The sequence below is a fragment of the Geotrypetes seraphini genome, chromosome 2, assembly GCF_902459505.1.
Source record: "Geotrypetes seraphini chromosome 2, aGeoSer1.1, whole genome shotgun sequence".
In the NCBI taxonomy this organism is placed as follows: domain Eukaryota; kingdom Metazoa; phylum Chordata; class Amphibia; order Gymnophiona; family Dermophiidae; genus Geotrypetes; species Geotrypetes seraphini.
In genome coordinates this window covers 46,775,632-46,803,013 of record NC_047085.1, presented here as the reverse complement: position 1 = coordinate 46,803,013, position 27,382 = coordinate 46,775,632, and the positions used below count along the sequence as shown (strand labels likewise).

At 40.9% G+C, this 27,382-nt stretch overlaps 1 protein-coding gene across 13 annotated transcripts in view; it reads right to left on the bottom strand.

Moving 5' to 3' along the window:
* ENPP2 (ectonucleotide pyrophosphatase/phosphodiesterase 2) overlaps positions 1-27,382 on the bottom strand; it is a 278,862-nt gene that overhangs the window by 80,121 nt on the left and 171,359 nt on the right. For 5 of the 13 annotated variants that reach the window (XM_033933197.1, XM_033933192.1, XM_033933196.1 and 2 more), the window contains one exon: positions 17,449-17,499. The exons of the other annotated variants lie outside the window; for them this stretch is intronic. In XM_033933197.1, coding sequence (XP_033789088.1) covers positions 17,449-17,499 — 51 coding nt within the window. The remainder of the gene's footprint in view (positions 1-17,448; positions 17,500-27,382) is intronic. 13 annotated transcript variants of the gene reach the window in all.

Genomic DNA, 27,382 nt, shown 5'->3' with positions numbered 1-27,382 from the left:
GAGAGGGAGATAGATTTGGCCAGAGGGAGGGAGGTGACCGCACGCCTTCCCTCCCTTAAGTTTCCAATTCTTTACTAACTGCCGCAAAGGTAAGGGGGAGGGAGGGAGATTCTTGGGCCACTGAAGGCCGGTGAAGTGGTGAGAGGGAAGGGTAGATGCTGCGGGGACAGCGCGGTGAAGGGGACGGCAGGGATGGTTGTCCGGTGATGGGGCAGTGACGGGGACAGATTTTTTTTTTCCCGCGTCATTCTCTAGTATGGCGTTCTACAGCACTGGGCCCTCCAGAGAGCATGAACTTATGGTTCCCAGAAAGCCTCACAGCTACTAAAGATGGAACTTCTAAACTCAAACTATCTGGTTTCACATTTCACTACAGACAGCTTTGACAAACATCAACCTTCCATCAGGAACCACTATTGAGGTAGAAAAAAATCCTCCAAAGTACTGGGTGTAATATTAGATTCCACATTATCCCTAGAACCACAAATTTCCAAGCTCTGGAAGAAAACATTCTTCACTATGAGACAACTGAGACTCAACAGATTATACTTCCATCATTGCCACTTTGTATTATTTGTACAGATGCTAATTCTATCACAACTGCACTACTGCAACTTCATCTACACAAACATCAACACCAACCTAGCCCACAAGTTGCAGCTCATACAAATACAGCAATAAGGCTCATATTCAAGCTGAAAATATATATAATTTAATCACTACCTACCGCAGACAAATACACTGGCTACCTATCTCAGCCTGAACAAATTTCAAAATTTCATGCATAATGTTCCACATACTCAACTGAAGCTCCGAAGCATCACTTATTCACTTAATTCTCCTCGACATGGCCTTCTTCGCACAGAAATCTCAACAAGCTCCAACTCAACAAAAACCTCCCCTCAACAAAAAACATCAAGTACAAACACATATATTGACGCAAAAGTACGGAACAGTCTCCCAACAACCATCAGAACTGAACTTAATACCTAGCGTTTCGTAGGAAGCTAAAGATCTGCCTCTGAGGCTCCTTATACTCTGCTGACAATTAGCGCATATCTAAACATACACATCTGAGCGCATATCTGAACATACACATCTGTATGATCCCATCCTCCTCAGCTTGCCTATAGCTGCATCATGCATGTTAAAAATGTACGATATGTTGATATGTGCACCTTCCTTCCTTCCCATCCATCCTCCTCAGCCTGTCCTTACACATCCACAGCTGCATGTTAATGATGATGTATATGTTATGATGATAAATAAGTGCATATGAGCACATCATTAACATGCAGCTATGGATGAATATATAATGATGTTATGAGTGTGCACCTCTTCCTTCCCATCCTCCTCAGCATGTCACATACAGCATGTTACATTACACAGACTTTGTGTAATGTAACATGCTGTATGTGACATGCTAAGGAGGATGGGAAGGAAGAGGTGCACACTCATAACATCATTATATATTCATGAATCAATCTGATAATCATCACCACCAGGCTGTGTGTGTTATGGGATGGAGGAAGAAAGGTGCATGGGATGGAGGAAGAAAGATGCATGTTTAAATTGCGCGGGGATAGAAATCCCACCTGTCCCCGCCAAAGTCCCACCCATCCCTACCCATCCCCGTGAGGACTCCCACCCGTCCCCACCTGTCCCCGCGAGGAATCCCTCCGTCCCCGCCCGTCCCCGCGAGGAATCCCCTCTGTCCCCACCCGTCCCTATAAACTTCAGAAATAGTTATTTCATTTAATTATGCTACTGAATTAAAGGCTCTGGTAGAAACCCATTTAAAAATAAGCAAAAAGACTTTATTAATTTGGAAATATTAATTGGGAAGAATACATACTTTGTAAACGGGTTTCTAATGTTTATAAATTTTTATCAACACAACTAATATACTGCTTTATCCTGAAGCAAAAAAAAAAAAAAAGAATTTTTTTCCTACCTTTGTTGCCTGGTTTCTGCTTTCCTCATGTTCTCATTTAATTCCTTCCATCCACTGTCTCTCTTCTTTCTGCGTCTTCCATTTGCTTTGTTACTGTGCCTCTCCCTTTCTCCCCCCTCCCAAATTGGTCTGGCACCCATCTTCTTCCCTCCGCTCCCCCCATAGTCTGGCATCTCTGTCTTCTTCCCTGACAGTGTCTTCTCCCCACTCTCTCTTCCCCATTTCCTTTCAGCGTCCTTCTCCCCCCCATCTTCCCCATGTCCTGTCAGCATCCTTCTCCCCCCTCTGTCTTCCCCATTTGCTTTCAGTGTCCTTCTCCCCCATGTACTTTCAGCGTCCTTCTCCCCCCCTCTGTCTTCCCCATGTGCTTTCAGCGTCCTTCTCCACCCCTTTGTCTTCCCCATATCCTTTCAGGGCCCTTCTCCCCCCTCTGTCTTCCCCATGTGCTTTCAGCGTCCTCCTCCCCCCCTGTCTTCCCCATGCCCTTTCAGCGTCCTTCTCCCCCCATCTTCCCTAGTCCTTTCAGGGTCCTTCTCCCCCCTCTGTCTTCCCCATGTGCTTTCAGCGTCCTTCTCCCCCCCTCCCATCTTCCCTATGTCCTTCTCCACCCCTTTGTCTTCCCCATGTCCTTTCAGCGTCCTTCTCCACCCCTTTGTCTTCCCCAGTGCTTTCAGCGTCCTTCTCCCCCCTCAGTTTTACCCATTTCCCTTAAGCGTCTTTTCTTCTCCACTACACCTTTCCTCCCTTTCTCCCTCCCTGCCCCTTACCTTTGTGGCGCTTCCTCACCCGACCGACAACAGAACAGGCCCGGTCGGACAAACCTCCCTGTCCTGTAGCCACGAATCTAAATTACCTTCTTACAGCAGCTGGAGGTAATTTAGATTCGCTGCTACAGGGCAGGGAGGTTTGTCGGCCGGGCATGTTGTCGGTCGGTCGGGGGAAGCGCCACAAGGCTAAGGGGACCTGACCAGCTGTGCACACACCCCCCATGGCTACACCCGGGGCAGACCGCCCCCCCCCCCCCTTCGGAACACGACTGCCTTTTCCCTACCTGCCCTGCCGCAAGCAGCCGACCGGAAGTCTTCCCGATGTCAGCACTGACGTCGGAGGAAGGGAGGGCTTTGCTTAAGCCCTCCCTCCGACGTCAGCGTTGACATCGGGAAGACTTCTGTTCGGCTGTGTGCTGGGGCAACGCAGGTAAGGAGAAGGAGAAGAGACTATACTTGCGACCCTGGGGAAGCCCGGGCCCCCTGTCAGCTCCGGGCCCCTGAATGCAGGACTGGTAGTACTGCCCTGATGGCGGCCCTGTATACTGGTATTCAATTCTGGCAGATTCTATAAATCGTAAACAGTATTAATCATTCCATCATTTATACTTCTCATATATAATATATCATGGATCCTCAGCAGGCTATAAATGACACCTAAAACTAAGTGCTTAGATCAGCGCACCTAGCCTATCCAGGCACCTAACTTAATTATTTAAAAAGCTTACTTTGTGCTGACGAGCAATTAGCACCTCATGCTTTATGTTTTACTAAAACTTGTTATACTGCTCATTGTTACGACAGGTCCAAGCAATTTACAAATATATAAAATATAGAGGAGAACTCCATTTAAAACAAGACAGACCTATACAGCTCTGAAACATTCATACATCATATCCTTTGTACTAATGTTAAATTACAGGAAATCTGCTAAATTCCCGATTCCTCAATATAAATGAATTGAATCAGTTGACACTTGAATCTACGCCAAATGCTTCATGAAACAAATAAGTTTTCAAAAAGTTCACTTATATTAAAATTAATTATTTTTTTTTGTGCCTCGATGATGTATTTTGTAATTTCTTTTGTCTTTATCCACAGTACACTTCTTTTCTTCATCTCTCTTTAGGAATTGATTTTTTTCTTTGATATGGAATATAATTTAGACTATAAACTGCTTAGGTCTAGATTTAATGTAACTTACATTACATTATATTACATTAGGGACTTCTATTCTGCCTATACCTTGCAGTTCAAGGCGGATTACAAAAGAGCTAACTGGACATTTCCAGTGAAGTTACAACAGTTTTGGGGTTGTTGTTTTTTTTGGTTACAAGGGAGGAGAGGTACCTGGATTAATTCTGGAAGAACTTGCAAATTGGATATTAAATTGACTGTACGTTACTGTGTGATATAACAAATAGATTACAGTTAGAGTACAAATAAGATTACGTTACATTTCAGGGATCTGAATACTTGGTTGGTGTTTTGGGGAGGAAGAGATTATTTAAGTGGGGGTTTTGGGGGAGAATTTATCTAGGAGGAGGAGGAAGGGTTGGGTTAAGATATCTGGATAAATTTTTTGAAAAGTAAGGTTTTGATTTCTTTTCGAAAAGTTTTGAAGTCGCCCATTGCCCTCAACAGGTTGGAGATGGAGTGGTTAAGTTTTGCTGCTTGCGTCGCCAGAAGGTAACTTGGAATGTAAAATGCTGAGGTCAGTATTTGATATACAGTAAAACCTTGAATTGCAAGTAACTTGGTTTGCAAGTGTTTTGCAAGACAAGCAAAACATTTGATTAAATTTTAATCTGATATACAAGCAATGTCTTGCAATACAAGTACATGCAGTATACACACATCACAACTGAGCCGATGGTTCTTCTCTCTCTCTAATGCTGCAAGAGTGTAGTGACTGTTCTAAACAAGCAAAGTCTTGCAATACGAGTACAAACAGTATACACGCGTCACATCATCACAACTGAGCCGATGGTTCTTCTCTCTCTGATACTGCAAGAGTGTAGTGACTGTTCTAAACAAGCAAAGGAAACAACTTATTCCTTATAGTACATCGCATTCCCTTCGGTCTACTAACCGAAAACTCTTAGTGGTTCCCTCCCTGAAAATTATTGGAACTCGACGACAAGATATGTTCTCAGTGATGGCTCCACAACTTTGGAACACTTTACCTCGGCAATTGAGAGAGGAAAATAATTTGAGTCATTTTAAAAGTAATTTAAAAAGCTTTCTTTTTAAGAAACATCTTTAATCTTTAAATTATGTTCAAAAATTTTTACATTACGTTCCAGGTTTTTACCTTCCCCCTCCTAATGTTTTTTTCCATTTGTGGTTCTCTTCTGTACCCTAAAAATATTGAATTTTTTGTTGGGTTTTTTTTTTAACCTAGTGTCTCGGTTGGTCTGTATGTCTGTTGGTCTTAACTATTGTTTTAAAAAATTTTAAGCATTATGTTAAAATAAATGTTATTTTTTTTTTTCTATGTTGTAATTCGCTTAGTAAAAATTAAATTAAGCGACTCATCAAATTAAAATAAAACTCGAAACTACACACAGTATACACGCGTTACATCATCACAACTGAGCCGATGGTTCTTCTCTCTCTGATACTGCCAGAGTGTAGAGACTGTTCTAAACAAGCAAAGTCTTGCAATATTACATTACATTACTGACTTCTATTCCGACTGTACCTTGCAGTTCTAAGAGGATTACATCAAAAGATAACTGGACATTTCCAGGAAGAGGATTACAATTAATGGCGCTGGTAACTAATTCAATTTTGAGGTGAGGTTACAAAGTGGGAAAATGAGGGGAGTGTCAGAAGGAGCTGGAAATATACGAGAAGGTTGCAGAGTGGATGCTGGTTACATTGTTGAGTCTTAGAGGGATATTACAGGTAGGGAGAGGGAAAGGGGAGAATAGCATGGGGGAAAGGAGGGGGGGTTAGGACATCTGGATGAATTCACAGTATACACGCGTCACATCATCACAACTGAGCCGATGGTTCTTCTCTCTCTAACACTGCAAGAGTGTAGTGACTGTTCTAAACAAGCAAAGTCTTGCAATATGAGTACACACAGTATACACGCGTCACATCATCACAACTGAGCCGATGGTTCTTCTCTCTCTGACACTGCAAGAGTGTAGTGACTGTTCTAAACAAGCAAAGTCTTGCAATATAAGTACACACAGTATACACGCGTCACATCATCACAACTGAGCCGATGGTTCTTCTCTCTCTGACACTGCAAGAGTGTAGTGACTGTTCTAAACAAGCAAAGTCTTGCAATGAGTACACACAGTATACACGTGTCACATCATCACAACTGAGCCGATGGTTCTTCTCTCTCTGACGCTGCAGGAGTGTAGTGACTGTCCTAAATGAGCGAGGTCTCGCAATACAAGTACTTATATAGTATTTTGTATTAAAGTTTTGGGGTTGTGGAACGAATCGTCCTAGGGAGAAATTCGCTTCGATATACGAGTGCTTTGGATTACAAGCGTGCTTCTGGAACAAATTATGCTCGCAAACCAAGGTTTTACTGTAATTTAGAATGTAAAACCGCCCAAGGTCTGTAATATGGTGTATGCAGTATAACAAATGATAATAAACATAACATAATTGGGTGGTAGGCACTTTAACTCAGTAGGTGCATACCATTTTCATGTAGGTGGCTAGTCCAAAGCACCCATCAGAAAGTAGGCATGGTTAGGGTCAGATTGTGGGCGTGTTTTGCATGTAGGCACCTAACTTAGGTGCTGGTATTTAGGCCAAGAAAACCCTGGCATAAATAGGGTAAAAATGATAATTTTTTTTAGCACGCATCCTGATTGGTCCGTTAGATGGCAGTAGGATGCCAACTGCCACCTACAATAGGGATGTCATTTTGAGAACCAGGTCCTAAGTTCAGTATGTCCTCATCCCGCATGGGCTCCTTTACCAACTGCTGGAACAGTTCTCCTTGTAGAGAATCCAGGATCTTCCTACTTCTAGGAGATCCCACAATAGGGATACCCCAATTAACATCTGGCATATTAAAATCTTAGGTTGTGGGTTCAAACCCCACACTGCTCCTTGTAACCCTGAACAAGTCATTTAATCCTCCAGTGCCCCAGGCACATTAGATAGATTGTGAGCCTCCAGGACAGATAGGGAAAATGCTTGAATTACCTGTATATAAACTTCTTTGAATGTGGTTGTAAAACTACATAAAGACAGTATACAAGTCCCCATCCCTTTCCTAAAATCTCCTTTTAGTAGTACTTCACCTTTACAGCTATATTTTGAATGTCTTCTATTAAATCTCGGCCACTTTTTCCATCTGTGGAGGAGACTTGTATATCACACCAATATATAAATATATTTTCCATTCCCTCTTTCCAAATTGATCTACAGTGCCTCTTCCTGGTTTAAAGGTTTCTTACAGTCTCGATTTTATCAAGTATTTTGGGACAATTTATTTTCCCAAAAATGGAAAAATATATGTGGGGTACTGCAGGGTTCCCCTCTGTCTCCTACATTGTTCAATCTTTATCTTGCTCTCCTCGGGTTCCGAATTTCTTCTCTGGAGGTAAAATTATATAGCTATGTGGATGATATTACTATACTGATACCTAAAACAGCTTTTACAAAGGACACCCTATCATTTAATCAATCGATCCTTGAGGTTTTTGAAATATGGATGAAGGATTTCAGGTTAAAGCTTAATCCAGATAAAACAAAATTTTTGTTGGCTTAGTCATCCGATACGATAAAAGATGACTTGATAAGACTGAATGGCACAACTTAGTCTATCCTGCCAATTGTAAAAATCTTGGGAATATATTTTGATCATAAATTCTCTTTTGATTTCCACATTAACTCTCTAGTTAGGAAATCTTATTTCTTACTCTGGAAACTAAGAACAATTAAGTCGTACTTCAACATTTTCTCATTTAGATTGCTGGTTCAATCTTTGTTCTCAGTACATTGGATTATTGTAATGTGCTCTAACTTTCAATATCCAACAAAAATCTAAAAAGGTTGCAGATTATCCAGAATACTGCTATGTATTTGATTTTTGGACTGAAACAATCCAATCACGTGGCACAGTATTACTATAAACTGCACTGGATGCCAATAGAGGCAAGAGTAATTTTTAAGTTCAGCTGTATCTGTTTCAAGGCTCTCAGTGGGTTATTACCCAGTTATCTCATGGATCATTTTATATTTGTCAATAGAAAACATTCACATGATCTTCGTCTCTTTGATTTTCCTTCTGTAAAAGTATGTGTGTATAAACGCTTCTTTAGTAAGATCTTAGCTATCAGGCAACATTGTGAGATGAAAATTTATGAAGACTGGTCTAATTGGTAAATATTTTAATTAATTGTGTTTATACCGTGTATACTTTGTATTTTAATTTTTGTTAACCGCACAGAACCACGAGATAACTGCGGTATATAAGAAATTTTGTTATGTTACCCTGTAGATCGTGTAATTGTGTGGCTATAATATGATCTTTAACATATAATGCCACTCCCCCTCATTTTCTTTCTACCCTGTCTTTCCTGAGCAGATTATAGCCCAGTATAACTGAATCCCAGTCATGTCTCTCTGTGAACCTCATCTCTGTGATTGCAACTAATTCCAACTTGGCTTCTTCTATCACATTCTCTGGATCAGGAACCTTGTTTCCCATACTTTGAGCAGTAGTATATACTGCTTTCCAAACACTGCCCCTTTTGTAATTTGTGTAGAGGTATTTAATGATTCACTTACCTGAGGGTTTATACTTACCTAGAGGCTTTGATCACCCTGCCCCAATGATTCTAGTTTAACACCCTCTTCAGTAGGTTAGCCAGTCTGCTGCTGAAGTCATTTCTTCTCTTCTTTGATAGATGCATACCATCCCTGCTCAATTGCCCTTGGAAAATCATCCCATGGCCCAGGAAGCCAAAATGCTCTTAATGATACCATCTGCACATCCATGCATTCATCTCCAGGATGCAAGCTTCTCTGCCCTGGCCTTTACCCTCAACAGGGAGGATCAATGAAAACACCACCTGTGCACCTGACTGCTTCTCTCCCTGAGCCACAAAGTCACTTTTGATACGTTCAGAAGGGTACCTTGTAGTATCTTTAGTACCAGCATGGATGAGTAGTATCGGATAAAAGTCATTAGGCTTGATAAGCTCTCCATAACATCTTAAGTTTTGGCACCAGGCAGACAGCAAAGCTCCTGGGACATCATGTCTGATCTGCAGATGCCTCTGTACCCTTCAGAAGGAAATTGCCAACTACCGCTATCTTTTGCCTCCTAGTGGTCACAGATCCAGCAATTTTTGGGATTTCAAGCTGTAGTCCTTCTCCCTAGAATTCTGTCATCTCCTTCAATTCCAGGGCTGCATAACATTTCTTCAGTTCAAGGGTAGGTGGAGTCACAGTATTGATCCTGCAGGGTCTTGTAACCTGAGTCCCATCTGTTCTCCATCAGCACAGCCTCTTCTTTACCACTGCTGGAAATCTTTAATGCCTCATGAAGCATTTTATTGACGTTTTTTTCATGCTCACAGATGCTTCTCAGCTTTTGCCACCTCCTCTCTCAGCTCCTTCACTTTCTTCATGAGGGATTCAAGCTGAAGACAGCTTGCACATGGAATCACCCCCTCACCTAGGGTAACATTTTATGCACAGAGACAGAAGCTGCAACCTGGGCAACAGGTTTGGCAACATGATGTTTCTCGGCCATGCTGTAAAATATGCACATATTTACAGAATAATTCAAACAGATTGTTGGCATTTGCACACAAATGTTGGTGCATAATCAACACACAAATGTTAGTTGCCTACACTATGGAATAATCCCCTGTATGTGCATTTATTTTAATGAAATAACATGGCACCCATGTAACTTTGGTTCTTATGACTAATAGAATGCCTCCCTATAGAAGTATAAATTCAGGTGGGAAACAATGGTAAAGAGAGAGGATGAAGTGTACAGTGGAAAAGAAAAATGAGGCAAATATGTACAGATAGAAACCAAGTGGACGAAGAGGCAAATGGGAAGGGGGAAGCAGAGTGTAAGAAGTAAAGTACTGGGACTGGAGGACAGATCTATGGGGGAGCAAGGAAGTGCATGCATTTATAGACTAATTCTATAATATGCCACATATGCATAAAGGCCCAGATTCTATAAACTGTGCCTAAAACATAGGCACTGAAGAGCGTGGTGCATAGGCGCCTCTCGATCTTAATTTAGGCACTGTGTATAGAATCGCACCTAGTGGTGTGTAAAGTGGACTTAGGCTTCGGTAGGCATCTGAACCTTAGGCAAAGTGGTTTAATAAGAATCCAGTGTTTCCTGCTCCACAGCAGAGGCACTCTTCGGGGTAGGGGAGGGGGGAAGTCACACAAAGGTAAACCACTTTGGATGTACTTCAGAAAGACAGTATATCAAATCTGTGACTCTTTACTAATTTTCAGCACCAATACCTAGATAACTATATAGGCAAGTTAAGTCAGAGAACTGCTGTCCTAACATGGGAAAATTGTTGTCCATGTACAAACAGTGAACATCAACAGCAACTGGTTGGCCAGGTGTTGAACATCCAGGTACTGAAAAGCCTACAGTGCCTAGAAATTTTTTAAAAAACAGCTAACTACTGTGTGTTTATTACCTCCTCTGTTGCTAATTATTATCTCTCTTTTATAGGTGACTATAGGGCTCATCTTCAAAAAAAAAAGAAAAACATCCAAAAAGTGGCATAAAGGGGCAGAGGAATGGTAGTTCTTGATATAGAAAAATATAAAACAGAGGTGTTCCGGTTATTAAATGTTCCAACTGATTACTGTGAACTTGAGACAGATCCCACTCCTCAATTAGCTCAGGAAATTCATGATATAACCTCTTTAGCTTTGGAATCGGGTCAGTTGACCAAAAAAGAATTTGAATATTTGAACAACTTGGATCCAAAAATTCCAACATTCTATATCTTACCCAAGATCCACAAGGATTTGAATAACCCTCCAGGACGCCCGATTGTATCAAGCAGGGGCTCTCTTTTAGAACCCCTGTCTTCTTTTGTGGATACATTCCTATGTCCTATTGTAACTAAAGGTTTCTCTTATTTAAGAGATTCCTCTCATTTTTTGTCTAAATTATCTGAGATCACTGATGTCACGAATATTTCTTTCTTTGTTACGCTTGATGTTAAATCATTGTACACGATCATTCCTCAGGATGAAGTTATTGACATCATTAAGGAGTTTCTTCAAGATAACATGCAACATAACAGGATCTCTATTGATTTGGTGATAGCTCTGTTATCTTTCGCCATGCGGAGGAATTATTTTCGATTTTTGAATAGATTTTTTCAGCAAATTTCGGGGGTGGCCATGGGGGCCACTATGGCCCCTTCGGTGGCCAACTTATTTATGCAAAAATTTGAAAATCTTTGGATTAAGAACAATCCCCATTCCACTTCAATTCTTCTGTGGTTGCGATTTATTGATGACATTTTTGTCATTTGGAAGGGCACTAAGGACGAATTAGATATTTTTCACTCATGGTTAAACTCAAGACATCCCACTGTTGAATTTAGCTTGACATGTCATCCACATCAAATATCTTTTTTGGATGTTTTGGTCACTAGAGATGACAATACCATCAGCACGACAGTGTTTAGGAAGGCCACGGATAGAAATACATTCCTTGATTTTTCAAGTAATCATCCTGGTCCTTTAAAACGGAGTCTACCCACTTCTCAATTTTTCCGGTACCGCCGTTTGTGCTCTGACATACATGATTACAAATTGAAAAGTAAACAACTGTATGGGAGATTGAAAAGCAGGGGCTATCCTACACAAACACTGAGAAAGGCTTATAAAAGAGCCAAATTCCTGAATAGGGACTTATTGTTTGCTCCAAGAAATAAGAGTAATGATGATAATCTAGTGACATGTATTTTACAATATTCACCAGGCATTAATGATGTCACCAGAATACTCAGGCGACATTGGGAAATCATGGCACTACAATCTACCTTCGCTGACACTCATTTTCGAATAGCCTTTACGAGACAAAAAAATTTCTAAGAACTTTTAAGCCCGTCAGACCTAACTAGAAGTATTTCTCCTCAGGAGTCTCCAACTGGTCATCACAAATGTGACAAATGTTCTATTTGTCAGGTCACCTTGGAACTTAATGAAGTCTTAATACATCCGTGCACTGGGCAAATTTTCAAACTAAGACATTTGACTACCTGTACTTCTTCCTTTGTTGTGTATATGTTCGTATGCCCTTGTCCTAAACTTTATGTAGGACAAACGACACGTCCATTCAAAACCCGTGTCATTGAACATAAGAGTTGTCTTCGCAACAACAGGTTACAAGCTCCTATGGTGACACACTGCTTAGAACATAGTCACATATTTTCTGAATTGCGCTGTTGCGCTATTGACCATATTGCGGACAATTTGACCTCTAGACCTCAACGTCTATTACGAGCTGAGCAATTCTGGATCCATACGCTCAACAGTGAAGAACCTGCTGGACTGAATGTTAGATCTGATTGGAATGTTGCTTTTTAGTTATTTTCTCATAATTTCTCTACACATATGTTTTTTATATTCATACACACAAGCAGAAGTAAAAGAAGTGATGAAAGACTATAAAAACATATGAAAACAAACAAATGAACAATAAACAAATAAAAAATTTTTTAAAAATATACAAAAAAATAACAAAATAATAAAATAAAAATAAAAATAATAAAAAATTAGAAAATGATTAAAACAATAGAAGTAGTAGATAAATAAGATAGTATAAATAGAGCATTCTTCTGAAATACCAAAAAGTTTTTCATCGCCTTTCCTGTATCATTTCAATAGAATTGACAAGCATGAAACAATCATTTACCGGCTTGTAAAAGCCGGCTTGTCATTTCCGGTGCTGACGCAAGTATACGTCATCATACCGGTATGATTTAATCTGGTTCGCTAACAATGCCGCCATCTTAGGATCTTTTGAGACGCGAGTGGCGTCCGTAAGAGAGGTATGTAGCCGGTTTTTTGATATATGTAGTTACAATACACACCGGTTTTCTTCAAAATTTATTCTGATTTGAGTGTTTTATGTCTATATTTGTAGTGCGATCGGATTTGTTTACACCCTGAGGCAGCTTGACAGTGAAACGCTGGCCATCATTGGTGTTCCGATCCTTAAGGAGAAAGTTAAGTTATTATTATCTTCTTCTGCATCACTCAATTCTGAAAGCAATTTTTTGACACATTGCTATGACCATTATAGTAGGAGGTTTTATGCCAGTGAAGTGATCGCCTGAACACCGTTATTCCACCATTGTGGAGGTGGGTGGGCCCCTGTCTGAGGCTTTTTCCTCCGTTAAGACTGGTCTTTGCTTGTGTTTTTTGTTCAAATATACCTTCAATATTTCCTTTTGGTGAAAGTGTTTTTTGTGATTAGTGATATTCACCATATCCGAGTTTTTGTGCTATAAATAAAGGGGCAGAGGAACATTTTTCTCGCCAAACCTTTCCAACTTGCTATTTTCAGGACCTACTTTCTAGGCAAATTTTAATGCTGTTGATCAGGAGTTCATCTAAATCTCAAGAAGGCATATTAGAGGCGTGAGGGAGCATTTTTAATAGGATGTTTAAGTCTGAGTTTGGACGTTTCGGGAAAGACGTCCGGAAATCCAGTAGAGAAAATATTTACTTTCAGACCTGCAAGACATCTCTCTTTTTGTCTGAAATTAAATTATCTAAACATTTGGGCACTTAGTACGTCTATCTTTTTTGGCCATTCTCGAATATAAAGACGTCCACCTGAAAAACGCACAAAAACAAGTCTTCTGATGTCCAAGCAGCCAGAATTCTTAAACTGTTCATAGACAGCTGAGCATTTCTGAGTACAGCAGAGGAGCACTCTAAGGATTACTGCAGTGAATGTCATATTAAAAGTTACAGCTACAGATGTCACTATAACTTGCTTATAACTTGCTTGGCTCTTTTCAAAAATCTAACACTTCCCGCTTTTTGGTTCCCTGTCCCTCTTTATCTTCCTAGCTCCTTTCCTATAACCCTTCATTGTAGCTCCTTTTCAACCTAACCCTGTAAACCGTGCCAAGCTCTACGCTTGTGGAGATGGCGCGGTATACAAACCTAAGGTTTAGTTTCGTTTATATTGTATGGTGAGCCCTCCAAAACTTATTGTACTCACCTATACAACACAACAATAGCCCCTATGCCTGCAGATGTAATTTTTAGGTAGGTACAGTAGGTATTAGAGGGCTCACTATACAATTTAAACAAGTTATAGTTGTATCTGTATCTGGGACATTTAATATGACATTCACTGCAGTAATCCTTAGAGAGCCCCTCTTCTCTGCTGTGCCGATGTATGTGAGCCATGTGAATCTGTCATACAGGCTAGATAGTATTGGACTTTTTTCACATATTTGGGTGATGGGAGGGAGGGCAGTGATCACTGGGGGTGTTAAGGGGGGGGGTCTTGCCTGAATCCCTCCAGTGGTTATCCGGTCAGTTTGGGAACCTTTTAAACATTTAGACGCTTTTAGAACAGGTCTAGTTCCAAATGTCTAAAAAAAAAAAAAAAAAAACAAGCTTTGGACATTGTTTTAAAGGTTTGATTATCCCTACAGAGTGTCCAAGTCCTAAGACTCCTTGTGACCCTGGGCAAGGCACTCAGTCCTCCATAGCCCCAGGTACATTAGATATACATAGTAACATAGTAGATGATGGCAGATAAAGACCCGAATGGTCCATCTGGTCTGCCCAACATGATTCAATCTAAAAATTTGTTTTTCGGGGGGGGGGGGGGGGGTTTCCTTCTTCTTAGCTATTTCTGTGCAAGAATCCAAAGCTCTGCTCCATACTGTTCTAAGGTTCCAACTACTGAAGTCTCTGTCAAAGCTCACTCCAGTCCATCTACACCCTCCCAGCCATTGAAGCCCTCCCCACCCCATCCTCCACCAAATGGCCATATAAAGACACAGACCGTGCAAGTCTGCGCAGTACTGGCCTTAGTTCTTCAATATTTACTATTATTTTCTGATTCTAGATCCTCTGTGTTTATCCCACGCTTTTATGAACTCCGTCACTATTTTCATCTCCACCACCTCTCCCGGGAGCGCATTCTAGGCATCCACCACCCTCTCCGTAAAGAAGAATTTCCTTACAATACTCTTGAGTCTACCACCCCTCAAATTATGTCCTCTGGTTTTACCATTTTCCTTTCTCTGGAAAATATTTTGTTCTACGTTAATACCTTTCAAGTATTTGAACGTCTGAATCATATCTCCCCTGTCCCTTCTTTCCACTAAGGCAGGGGTCTCAAAGTCCCTCCTTGAGGGCCGCAATCCAGTTGGGTTTTCAGGATTTCCCCAATGAATATGAATGAGATCTATGTGCATGCACTGCATATTGATTGGGGAAATCCTGAAAACCTGACTGGATTGCGGCCCTCAAGGAGGGACTTTGAGATCCCTGCTCTAAGGCAGTGGTTCCCAACCCTGTCCTGGAGGAACACCAGGCCAATCGGGTTTTCAGGCTAGCCCTAATGAATATGCATGAAGCAAATTTGCATGCCTATCACTTCCATCATATGCAAATCTCTCTCATGCATATTCATTAGGGCTAGCCTGAAAACCCGATTGGCCTGGTGTTCCTCCAGGACAGGGTTGGGAATCACTGCTCTAAGGTATACATATTCAGGGCTTTCAGTCTCTCACCATACGTCTTTTGGTGCAAACCTCCTATCAGATAGATTGTGAGCCCACCGGGACACATAGGGAAAATGCTTGAGTACCTAATTGTAAAAACGCTTAGATAACCTTGATAGGTGGTATATAAAAACCTAATAAACTTGAACCACCCAGAACATGCCGCCTTAAGATTTAGACACACTGGAGAGAAAACAACCAGAAAAACAGCTAGAAAGTCTGCTTTAAGAATGCCCACTTGGGCGTTTTGACTACCAAGACGTCCAAGTGCTGGCTTATGTTGTCTTTTGGACTTCTGTCTTTTTTGACAATGAGCTTCATAATCTGGGTGGGACTAGGACGGATGAAGATTGTCTGCCTTAACTGAACATGTCCAGGACACCATTTGTGCATCTAGGGCTAGAACCATTTTAAACATGAATAAGTGCCAAAAAGGTACCCTAACTCAGTGGTTCCCAACCCTGTCCTGGAGGACCACCAGGCCAATCGGGTTTTCAGGCTAGCCCTAATGAATATGCATGAGAGAGATTTGCATACGATGGAAGTGACAGGCATGCAAATCTGCTCCATGTATATTCATTAGGGCTGTCCTGAAAACCCGATTGGCCTAGTGGTCCTCCAGGACAGGGTTGGGAACCACTGCCCTAACTGACTAGATACCACTGGAGAAAAGTAAACATGACCCCCCCCAACCCTCTCCCATCCCTGCCCCCCCTCCCAATATGATAGCTTCAGATGTTATGGCCATCCTAGTAGAGTTCCTGGAGTAGCCTAGTGAGCAATGTAGTCAGCCAGAGAGATGGGGACTCAAGCCCATATCCCACGCTAACTACTACACGTATGGTGGAATCTGTGAGCCTTCTAAAACCTACCCTAATTCTACTGTACCTACATATAGGTTGACACCTGTAGGCATTAGGGCTATTGGTGTAGTGTACGGTTGAGTCCAGTTGGTTTTGGGTGGGTTTTAGAGGGCTCACCATACACTCACATGATTATACTTATTGTTTTTTAATATATTAGATCTATACCGCTTAGAAGTCAGATAGGCGGGATATCAAATTTTAATAAACTTGAAACTTGAACTTGAAACTACAAGGGGGTTATGGATGGCGCCTTTTTATGTGAAGTTCACTGTAGTGCTCCCTAGGGTACCCCACTGTTCTGCTGAGATGTCTATGTGGCCAGTCTATTAAAAATGTTGCCCCCCCCCCATAGTCCAATGGCTTGTTTTATGCATTTTTCTTCTGGAAGTGGTTTTTTTTTGGGATGGGGGTTAAATGGTTCAAAAAGATGGACACACTAAACAAGAAATGGCCATTTTCCAAACAAAAAATGTTGTCACCCCCCACCCCACCCCCATAGTCCAATGGCTTGTTTTATGCATTTTTCTTCTGGAAGTGGGGGGGGGGGGGGGGTTGGTTTTTTTTAATGGTTCAAAAAGATGGACACACTAAACAAGAAATAGCCATTTTCCAAACAAAAAATAGATGTTTTTCTGTTTCAGAAATGGTCATGTTCGCTACTGGATTTTTGAGCATTTTCCACAAGATGTCCAAACTGGGACTTGGAATCGGATATCATATCATAAGAATAGCCTTACTGGGTCAGACCAATGGTCCATCTAACCCAGTATCCCGTCTTCATGGAGGCCACTCCTAGTCACAAGTACCTGTCAAAAACACAAACAGTAGCAGCATTCCATGCCACCGATCCAGGGCAAGCAGTGGCTTCTCCCGTTTCTGTCTCAACAGCAGTTTGTGGACTTTTCCTCCAGGCACTAGTCTCAACCTTTTTTAAAACCAGCCTCATTAACTGCTCTTACCATATCCTCTGGCACCGCATATTGAAAATGCCCCTTGGATTCACTTATAAAGTGTTCAAATATCTTGGACCCCAATGTCAGCGTTGTATGAAGTCTACAGTGTAATTTAGAAAAACATGGATAAATCACAAAATAACTGCAATTCACCTGAATCTATAGTAGCCAGATCTGCAACAGTACTAATAGACATTTCTGTTCCTGCAGTGGAGACAAAAAAAATTAGGAACACATTAGCACTTCTGTTTCCCAATAAACATTATTTCCTACCATATCTATTGAGGATTGCTATCGGTACACTTACCATCATTAGTAGTTTCTTCTGATGTCCAGATTCCTTCCATGTTTTCTCAATCTCCACACAGCAAAGATGGCAAATAAGGCAACCTCACACACAGTAAAAGGCAACATTACAAGTGGCCTCCAGCCTTTCCTGCCCATTGCCTTCTGCAGCATCATTGCATAACATTTGTCATCATGATGCCATGCCACATTTTCTGGCACATCACCAGATAGCGTACAAAAAACAAAGTCTGAGCTTGGTGCCATTATAACCTATTAATCTTCAACACATAGAGAGGCACAATCAAAAAATACATCTAAGTCCGTTTTGGGCCAAGAACGCTAGTTGCCCAAAGTCATAAACGGCCAAAGTCCATTCTCAAAAATACGTCCAAAATATATAAATTTTGAGAATCGTCTACTTCTATGTCCAGCTGTTTGATCGTCCAAACCCCCAAGTCGTCTATCTTTATACCCCATTCTCATCTAAAAATTCATCTAAGTCAAAAACGCCTAGAACAAGACCTTTTGGACATGGGAGGGGTCAGCAAAGTGATGAACTGGCCACCTGGACATGGCAACAGAGTAAAGGGGCACTGCTGTAAACTTCACAAAATGGGTGCCACAAACATCTCACCGCAACTCCCTTCTAGGTCAGGACGAGACCCCCAAAACCTACCACCCCAATAGCTGCAGGTGTCACCTGTATGGCAGTACAGTAAGGTTTGAGGGGGGGGGGGTTGGTGGGTGCATATTTTTCACCATGAATGCAGTGGCTTATGGGCCTGGGTCCTCCTCTCTATGGTTCACTAGCCCACCCCCAGACTACTGTGCAGGTGTCACCTACATGTAGGTACTGTGCAGCTCTACTAGGCTTTCCTATGCCAGGTGCTGATGTTCTGGAGGCAGGTATGTACGTTTTTATTGCGATTTTTATGGCGGTGTGTGGAGGTCAGTGATCACTGAGGGAGTATGTGGTGGTCTGTACCTTGTGTCTGCAGTGGTTTTCTGGTCACTTTGGATACCTTCTGCAGACTTAGACCTATTTTTAGGTTGCCTAAGTCACTACATATAAGTTCCATCCAAGCAGCCTTCAGTTATACTTGCAGTACAACTAGGTCGGCTCATGTCCTGTCCAAATCCCACCCTCGCCACTCCTCCTAAAATGCCCCTTTCAGCTCTGGGCGCACAGTGGCAGCAAAAAGGTCTAAGCTACCTCTAGATATATCTAAAACCCATTTCGATTATTGGCACTTGGATGACCTGTCTTTAAGGTCAACCAAGTGCTGATTTGGGCGGGATTTTAGAGATATTTCTGTTTCAAGTTATCATTATATTTCTAGACCGCAAAACCTGTCAGATTGATGCGGTTTTCAAAAAAATAGAAAACTGGACAATCCCAGCGATCTACAAAATAATCATTGACCCTTTTAATTCTCTAAAAATCTTACAAATAAGAGTCGATTTTAATAATTTTTTGAAATGTAAGTAAGATCAGAACCTTGTAAATTGAGAGCGTAACTCCTTATCCCAACTGGCTGCCTGATAAGCAAGCAGGCGCTGTTGGAACTTCTTATGCGCACAACCTCGAAACAGGGGGAAAACAAATAAAGATGTAGTACGTAATGGACGATTCATTTTGAATAAAATAAACAATTCTGATAGATACTTGGGCGCCTAGCCAATTAGAACTTTATAGCAGAGTGTCCCCAGTTTGAATAACACTTGAGATTCATATGGGAGCCAATGGAGCTCTCTTTAATAAAATGTAATGTATTCTGATTCTTTTTCAAATCGAAGATCAAATGTACTGCTACATTTCAAGTAGTCCTTATGTCAGTGCTAAATCTAACTCCAACAGTCTTATCATTAAAAAGGTACAAATTAGGAATCCAAGATAAAGGCATTAGGCTATCTTGATACAAAGAGATCCTCCCCCTCCCATTGAGGTTGGAGGAATACATTTCATACTCTTATGACGTGAGAAGCCAGAGAAGTATGTATTATTCTTAGGCATAAAAAAGAGATTCCTTTTACTCTGTGAAATTTATATATCATTTTGTTCCCTAAGAGCTAGAAGATCAATATTGAATAAGTTGTGCTAGGTTGAAGCAAGGATGTGCTTGGCTGTGCGATATATAAGGGATGAGAGGTTAAAAAGCAAAACCTTATGCCTCTGAGTGAGAATTTTGTGTGTTTAGCAGATGAATAGGAGGAGCTGGGGAAAGGGGAATTGTGGATTTCATGATGAATCTGTGAGCTATGGGCCCAATATTCAGTGCTATTTAGGCAGCTAGGAATGGGGAGCCTTCCAAAACCTACTAAAAACCTATTGTACCCAAGTGTACATCAGCTCACTGAAAAAATAGTCTTCTTCCAAATCACTGTTTTCATTGAAAAAGCAAAGGCCCTGCACCCTAACCAAATAGGATTCCGCCAGCATCACTCAACTGAACTTTTACTCATAGGTCTGACAACAAGATACTTTACCATCTCGATCACCACCAATCAATCCTGCTCATTTCACTTGATCTTTCTTCCACATTTGACACAATCGACCATGAACGCCTTCTGTCACGTCTCCAAGAAATTGGAATCTCGGACAAGGTCATGGAGTGGGTTTCTTCCTTCTTTACTGAAAGATCATCCAAGGTAGTTTTCAACACTTCATCTTCAAAATCATTTAAAAACAAACACGGTATCCCACAAGGTTCCATTTTATCTCTTCTGCTTTTCAATATCATTAAGGCACCACTTTTTAACCCTAGGCTAAGCCATTGGCTTTACAATGTTTGCATACGCGGACAATGTTCAACTAATTCACCCAATAAACCTCAATGACCCAGATGAAGTAATATCCATAAACCAGAAACTGGAGAAAATCACATCATGGCTAGACTCAAATATGCTAGCCCTTAACGTGGAAAAATCCAAATTAATGATCTTCCCTATCAAAGAAGGTCTGTCTATACAGGCTCCACTCAAACTCAACTCATTGCCTATTAAAATTGTAACCTTCTTAAAATTATTAGAGGTCACCTTTGATAATAAATTTACTTATCATCTTCACATTAGTACTCTAATTCAGCGCTGTTTTCATAGTCTACGAATGATCAGATCTCTTGCCAAACTATTGGAATCCTCCTCTTTAAACACACTAATCCACTCCCTATTGATATCATGTATTGATTATTGCAATGCCCTTTATAAAAGCATAACAAAAAAAGAAATAAGGCGCCTCCAAATTGTGCAAAACACCGCAATAAAAATTATATTTAACGCTAAAAAATACGACATTTCCCCCCCACTTGCTCAAAGCACATTGGCTGTTGAACACAGAATTAGTTATAAAATTCTACTACTTACATTCAAGACACGTCAAAAGTAATCAACCTGAATTTATCAATAGCCTACTCATTCCCTACTGTCTATCTAAAGCACTCCATTCTATGACACAAAACCTCTTTGTAGTTCCATCTCTAAAGCATATTAACACGATAAGATCAAACAACTTTGTAGTGACTGCGCCATCTCTTCCCAATTACATTTGTGAATAACTATCTCTACCCCATTTTAAAACAAAGCTGAAAACATTCCTATTCCAAGATGCCTTTGATACCTAACTGCCCATGTAAAGACCAAATAGTTGCTGACTGCTGTAGGCAATCCCCCCCCTCCATCTTTCTTCCCTTATTCGTTCTCTTTTCTCAAAATATTGTTCTTCCCCTTTTTTCACACGTTTCCATTTGTTTTTGTCAGTTTTTCATCCTTATACACTCCTTTGTCATTTTTTTAATTGTCAAGTTCTAACCTTGTTTTATCTGTCGAAAACTGTATTTTTATTGTACACCGCTCAGAAGCCTGATTGAGCGGTATAAACATTTTAAAAATAAATTTAAAACTTGTAAAACAATAGCATTATATATCACCTATATATATGTACAGTAGGTTTTTGGTGGGTTTTGGAGGGCTCACATGTTCTATCATAAGTGTACCAGTTAGAGTAAGATATGGACCTGGGTCCCTTTCTCTGAAGTCCACTACATAGACCATCAGGTTCCTCCAGGGATCTGCTTGCTGCTCCAATAGGACAGGCCATAACATCTGCAGCTGTCAAACAGACTGGTATGCACTATTTCTTTCAAATCATTTGGAGGTGGAAGGGGGTCAGTGACCACTGGGGGACTGAGGGGGTCATGCCAATCCATCCAGAGGCCATCTGGTCAGTTTGGGCACCTTTTGGGGACTTAGGGCCGGATTCTGTAACCAGCACCTGCTATCGGTGGCCGCCTTAAAAGCGGCCACCGATCACCTGTCAATCATATCAAGGGTGCTGGTTACAGAATCGTGGCTTTGGAGCGTCCCTGCTGCTCTTATGATGGGGAAGGGTGGAATTCCCCAGGCACCATTGGCTGAATAGCCACAGCAGGGAACCCCCGAAGCCTCACACACTGTCTATGGCAGAAGGGATGCCCACTCCCTCCTGCCGGCACCCGCTGCAACAATCCCTGAAAGGAGAAATGCCCAATCCCTCCTGCTGGCACCCCCCCCCCCCCACCCAAAATCCAACCCTGCATCTTTTCCTTGAAGGCCAGCTAGAGGGATGCCCACTCCCTCTGGCCGGCAGGCCTACCTCTTCCAAATGGTGGGCCTGCCCCTTCCCGGTGCATCCTGGGATGCACTGGGGAGGGGCTTAATTCCCCAATTGGCTCAGATGCCTAAGGCTTATTCCACAGGAGGTGCTTTAGGCACCTGGTCCAACCATAGACTTAGGCTTCCTTCCCAGTGCATTCTGGGATGCACTGGGAGTGGCCTAAGACTCCAATTGGCCAGATCCCTAAGGCCACTCTATATTTCAGCCGCCTATCTTGGTATGATTCTTGGCTGGGTAGCCGCTTTAGCCCACCTATCACCACTTTCAGCATTGGCCATGTGTACTTTGGCGCTTCGCAGCCTAAAGCAGCTACCTAGCCGCATTTCTATGGGCCATTTCAGCCACCTTTTATTTAGGCATTGGTAGGCACTTCAACCCTGCCGTTTCAATTACTTAGGCATCAGTAGGGTGCCTACCAACATCTAAATTTACATGCTGGTTATAGAATCCCCCCCCCCTTACTTTTTTACTGAAACAAGTCTAGCCTCAAACGTCCAAATTTTCCCTGGACCTTTTCTAGAAGGTTCCATTATTGCAGAAAAGCATCCAAATCATAAGCCCACCCTAGTCCCACCTCCAAAATGCCCCCTTTAAACAAATTGCACAGAAAACCTCCTTAAAAACTGGGTTTTGAAAATAGCGATTTGGACATGTTGGGGGGAAAAAAAAATGTTCATCTGCCACTTAATGCCGCCTTTTGGATATTTTTCTCTTTTGAAAATGAGCCCCTTAACAATGTAAGATGAAATATGACTATTCACCTTTCATTATAATAGAGGATAATTTGAGCTATTTTTCTGTATTGTAAACATTTTTATGTTGTATTGTATATTTATTATGTATGCAAGGTTGTAATGTTAAAGGCGGATAATAAACTGTAAACTGAAAAGATCACAATAACGGCATGGATAAATTTCTTTACACATATTTTCTGAAAGGTATTTCGGAACACCCAGGCAAAAAGCCTTAAAGATTAAACACAATAATCGATGCAACTCTTTTATGATAAAGAGTAACATGCCTCGGATAGGCACGTGGGATCTCTCAGAGAGAGAAAAAGATAATGGTTACTGCGGATGGGCAGACTAGATGGGCCATTTGGCCTTTATCTGCCAACATGTTTCTATAACCATAAAGTTCTATGACATCACAATGAAGGTTTAAAGAGCCTTAGCTAATAGGGAGAGGAAGCGATAGTGGATGATGTGGATGGGCAGACTGGATGGGCCACTTGGCCTTTATCTGCCATCATGGCTCTATTTTGAACCAGGTGGAGTCTTTTAAAATGAATTACATTAATCCATTCTTCTTGTTACAGGCGTATGAACTATTTTAACTAAATTGGATCCATTCAGAAATGTTTTTAACTGCAAATAACAATTGCAAACATGATCTAACAACACTGCCAACATTCTTACTGAATTTCACTGAGCTATAAACATAAAACCCCAGAGTAATAATTTCTTCCCTAACATGAAGAAACTTTCCTTGCACCCTTCTTATCATCTCCAAAGATCTAGATTTATGAGCTATCAACATGGCACAAGATTTTTCTGCATTTAAAATTAAATCATGGTCATTCAAGTATTTGCCAAGCAGAGTCAATTTTCAATTAAGATCAGGTATTATATGAGATTGGTTGTCCCTCATAAAATGTCATCTGCAAAGGAATGGAAAATAAATTTCCAACTGTCAAGAAGTTTAGCCAAAGGTGCAAGGTATATATTGAAAAATGTCGGCGACAGTATTGAACCCTGAGGTAGAGAATGACACAGAAATATTTTCCTGTCCCAGCGGGAACTCATTTTCCTGTCCCATCCTGGCGAGTTCTTTCCTGTCCCATTCCTGCAAGCTCCGTCCTCATCTGAAAAAGCTTCAAACACTTTAAAATCATATGCAGCAACATTCTAGAGCTCAGATTGTGATGTCATAATGCCTCATTCCACCAACGCCTAAGCTCTGTCCTCATCTGCACAAGCCTCAAACACTTTAAAATCCTAAGTAGCAGCATTCTAGAGCTCAGATTGTGATGTCATAATGCCTCATTCCACCAACGCCTAAGCTCCGTCCTCATCTGCACAAGCCTCAAACACTTTAAAATCATGTGTTCGAGGCTTGTGCGGTTAAGGCAGAGCTTACAGGAATGGGACAGGGACAAAACTCAAGGAGCCGGGATGGGGAAATGGAGTTCCTGCGTCCTGAGGGGGACAGGGACAAATTTGTCCCAATGTAGTTCTCTACCCTGAGGTACTCTAGCAAGAACTGTCTGAGGAATTATTTGTTGATTCAGAACCAATCCAAAACAGTAGACTCTAAGTCCAATATTTTGCAACAAATCTAGCAACTTCAGATAAGATACAGTATCAAAGCACACCCAAATCTAGCTGAATCCAAAGAGTATCATAGCCTTGATCACCCATGATCACTTATTTATTTATTGGGATTTATTAACTGCCTTTATGAAGATATTCACCCAAGGCAGTGTACGCAGACATAATTCAACATAAAACTTACAATTTTGTTACAGTATAATAGTAGTAAAAAAAAAAAAAAAAAAGACCAAATTATTATAGACAACAAAAGCGATTCTACACTATGATGGTGCCTATATCCTTACTGACAACTAAGTAAAATTGTTTTTATCTCCATAAAATATGACAACTGTTCAATTACAGTGGATATACAAACTGAGCCAAAAGATAAATATTATGTCATTTTTATTTTGTTGTGTTTATTATTGGAGTACTTTGGGATTAAATTTATGATTGGAATTTCTGGTCAATTTTGTAAGCCATTCTAATTGTTTACTAGAAGGGTGGTATAGCAAATTAATTAATCATCTGAATTCAGTATTTGGAGACAGCATGAAGTTAAGTCCAAAAGAATCTGTAAATATACCTATAAGGCATGGGGAAATTATCAAACAGAGCAGGAGAAATTACAAAGACTAGGGGACACTTGATGAAGTTACAGAGAAATAATTTTAAAACCAATAGGAGGAAATATTTTTTTCACTCAGAGAATAGTTAAGCTCTGAAACGCGTTGCCAGAGGATGTGCTAAGAGCGGATAGCGTAACTGGTTTTAAGAAAGGTTTGGACAAGTTCCTGGAGAAAAAGTCCATAGTCTGTTATTGAGAAAGACATGGGGGAAAGCATGGAATATTGCTACTCTTTGGGTTTTTGCCAGGTATTAATGACCTGGATTGGCCATCGTGCGAACGGACTACTGAACTTGATGGACCATTGGTCTGACCCAGTATGGCTATTCATACGACCCTCCGAGATCTTTAAGATCTATTTCTCAATACAATCTTAACATTCCTTCTTTAAAAATTATTGGCACACGTCGCACCTCCACTTTTTCTGTGACAGCCCCTATGATCTGGAATGCTCTTCCTTTATACCTAAAAATGGAAAAAAACTTAAAAAATTTTAAAAGCAACTTAAAGTGCTTTCTTTTTAAAGATGCTTTTAACTGAACTATTGTATTTTAGAGATTAACCTATATTTGTTCTTTTTTACATTTATTCCCAGTCCCTTTTGTGTTTACCTTAAATGTTCCTCATTTTCTACATCAATTGTATTTCCCCCCCCCCCCCTTCCCTATTTGTGTCCATGGTGCCTGTTGGTCCATATTTACCTAGTATGTATTGTTGTCAGTCTTGCAGTTTTCATAGAAAAGTATGTTTTAATTGTTATATTTTTGTTTAAATGTTATTTTATACCTTGTACAACGCTTTGTAGTATCGAAAAAGCGTTCAATCAAAAAACTGAATAAACAATAAACAATGTTCTAACTTGAACAGGCTCTGTCAAAAGGTAGAGAAAAACATTCAACATTTCCAGAGTGGAGATTGATGGTAGCTTCCACATAACATGATTACATACATAACTACAGTTTAGTCATGAAAGTTATCAGCAGAAGTTAGAAGTATAATAATTTTCTAATACATCTAACACTCAGAAGAGCCTAACAGAATGAGACCTTCAAGAAGACATAGGCCAGAAGTCCAAAAAAATGGTAACAGACAGTGTTTCAATAGTTTAAACTAACTTGTGAGGGTATTTAAAAAAAAACAAAAACAAACCCAAAACCTTTCAATATCATCAAAGCATAAAACAGAAATGAGCTTACAAAAGTCAATGGGCTCCTTTCATCAAGCAGCGGTAGAGATTTTTTATTGCAGGTCGGCAAAGTAAATGATCTGACACTCTTTCAATTCCTATGAGCATCGAAGCATGTATCTCGCTGCTTTGCAGTAAAAATCACAGATGTTATCCAAGGACAGCAGTCAGGTATTCTCACATGTGGGCAATGTTAACCACAGAGCTCAGTATGGACGATGTAAAAGTGTATTTTCACTTTAAATTTTTTAAAACCTCGACACTGCCCATACTGCGCATCCTCTGGTGCCTTCTTGTCTGACGTTGGCTCATGGGACCATCGGTTCAGTGAAAAAAAAGACCTAAGAAGCCATCTAAGGAAGGTGGGATGGTTGTGAAAATGTCTACCTGTTCTCCTCGGATAACACCTGCTATCCTGGGACAAGTATGCAGCATATTACCCTAGCTATCAGGACCTGGGTTGGACGGAAGTTGACATTTAAGTAGAGAATAAATTCTGTAGAACTGCTTGGCCAAAAGGACTATCCCATCTGGAATGATTCTCCAAATAGTAATGGGATGTGACTTTATGAATCGAGTACCATATAGCTGCTTTACAGATGTCCTCAATGGGGGTGAAACACAGATGAGCTACAGAAGTCACCATAGCTTGAACTTTATGTGCAGTGACATGACTGTCCAGGGTCAGCCCAGCCCGAGAATAGCAAAAACAGATACAGTCCACCAGTCACGTAGAGATAGTTCTCTTGGTAACAGAAGTGTCAAGTCTCTTTGGATCAAATGACAGGTACATTTGGGTAGAAGTTCTGTGATGCTTAGTCCAATCCAAGTAGTAAGCAAGAGCATGTTTACAGTCCAGTATGTGGAGTGCTGCTTCACCAGGGGAAGAATGTGGTTATGGGAAGGAAAAAAAAAGGGAAAACTACAGACTGGTTGAGATGAAATTCCAAAACTACTTTTGGAAGAACTTCAGGTGTGTACGAAGAAGCACTCTGTCATGGTAAAAGGTGGATCTGGCACCA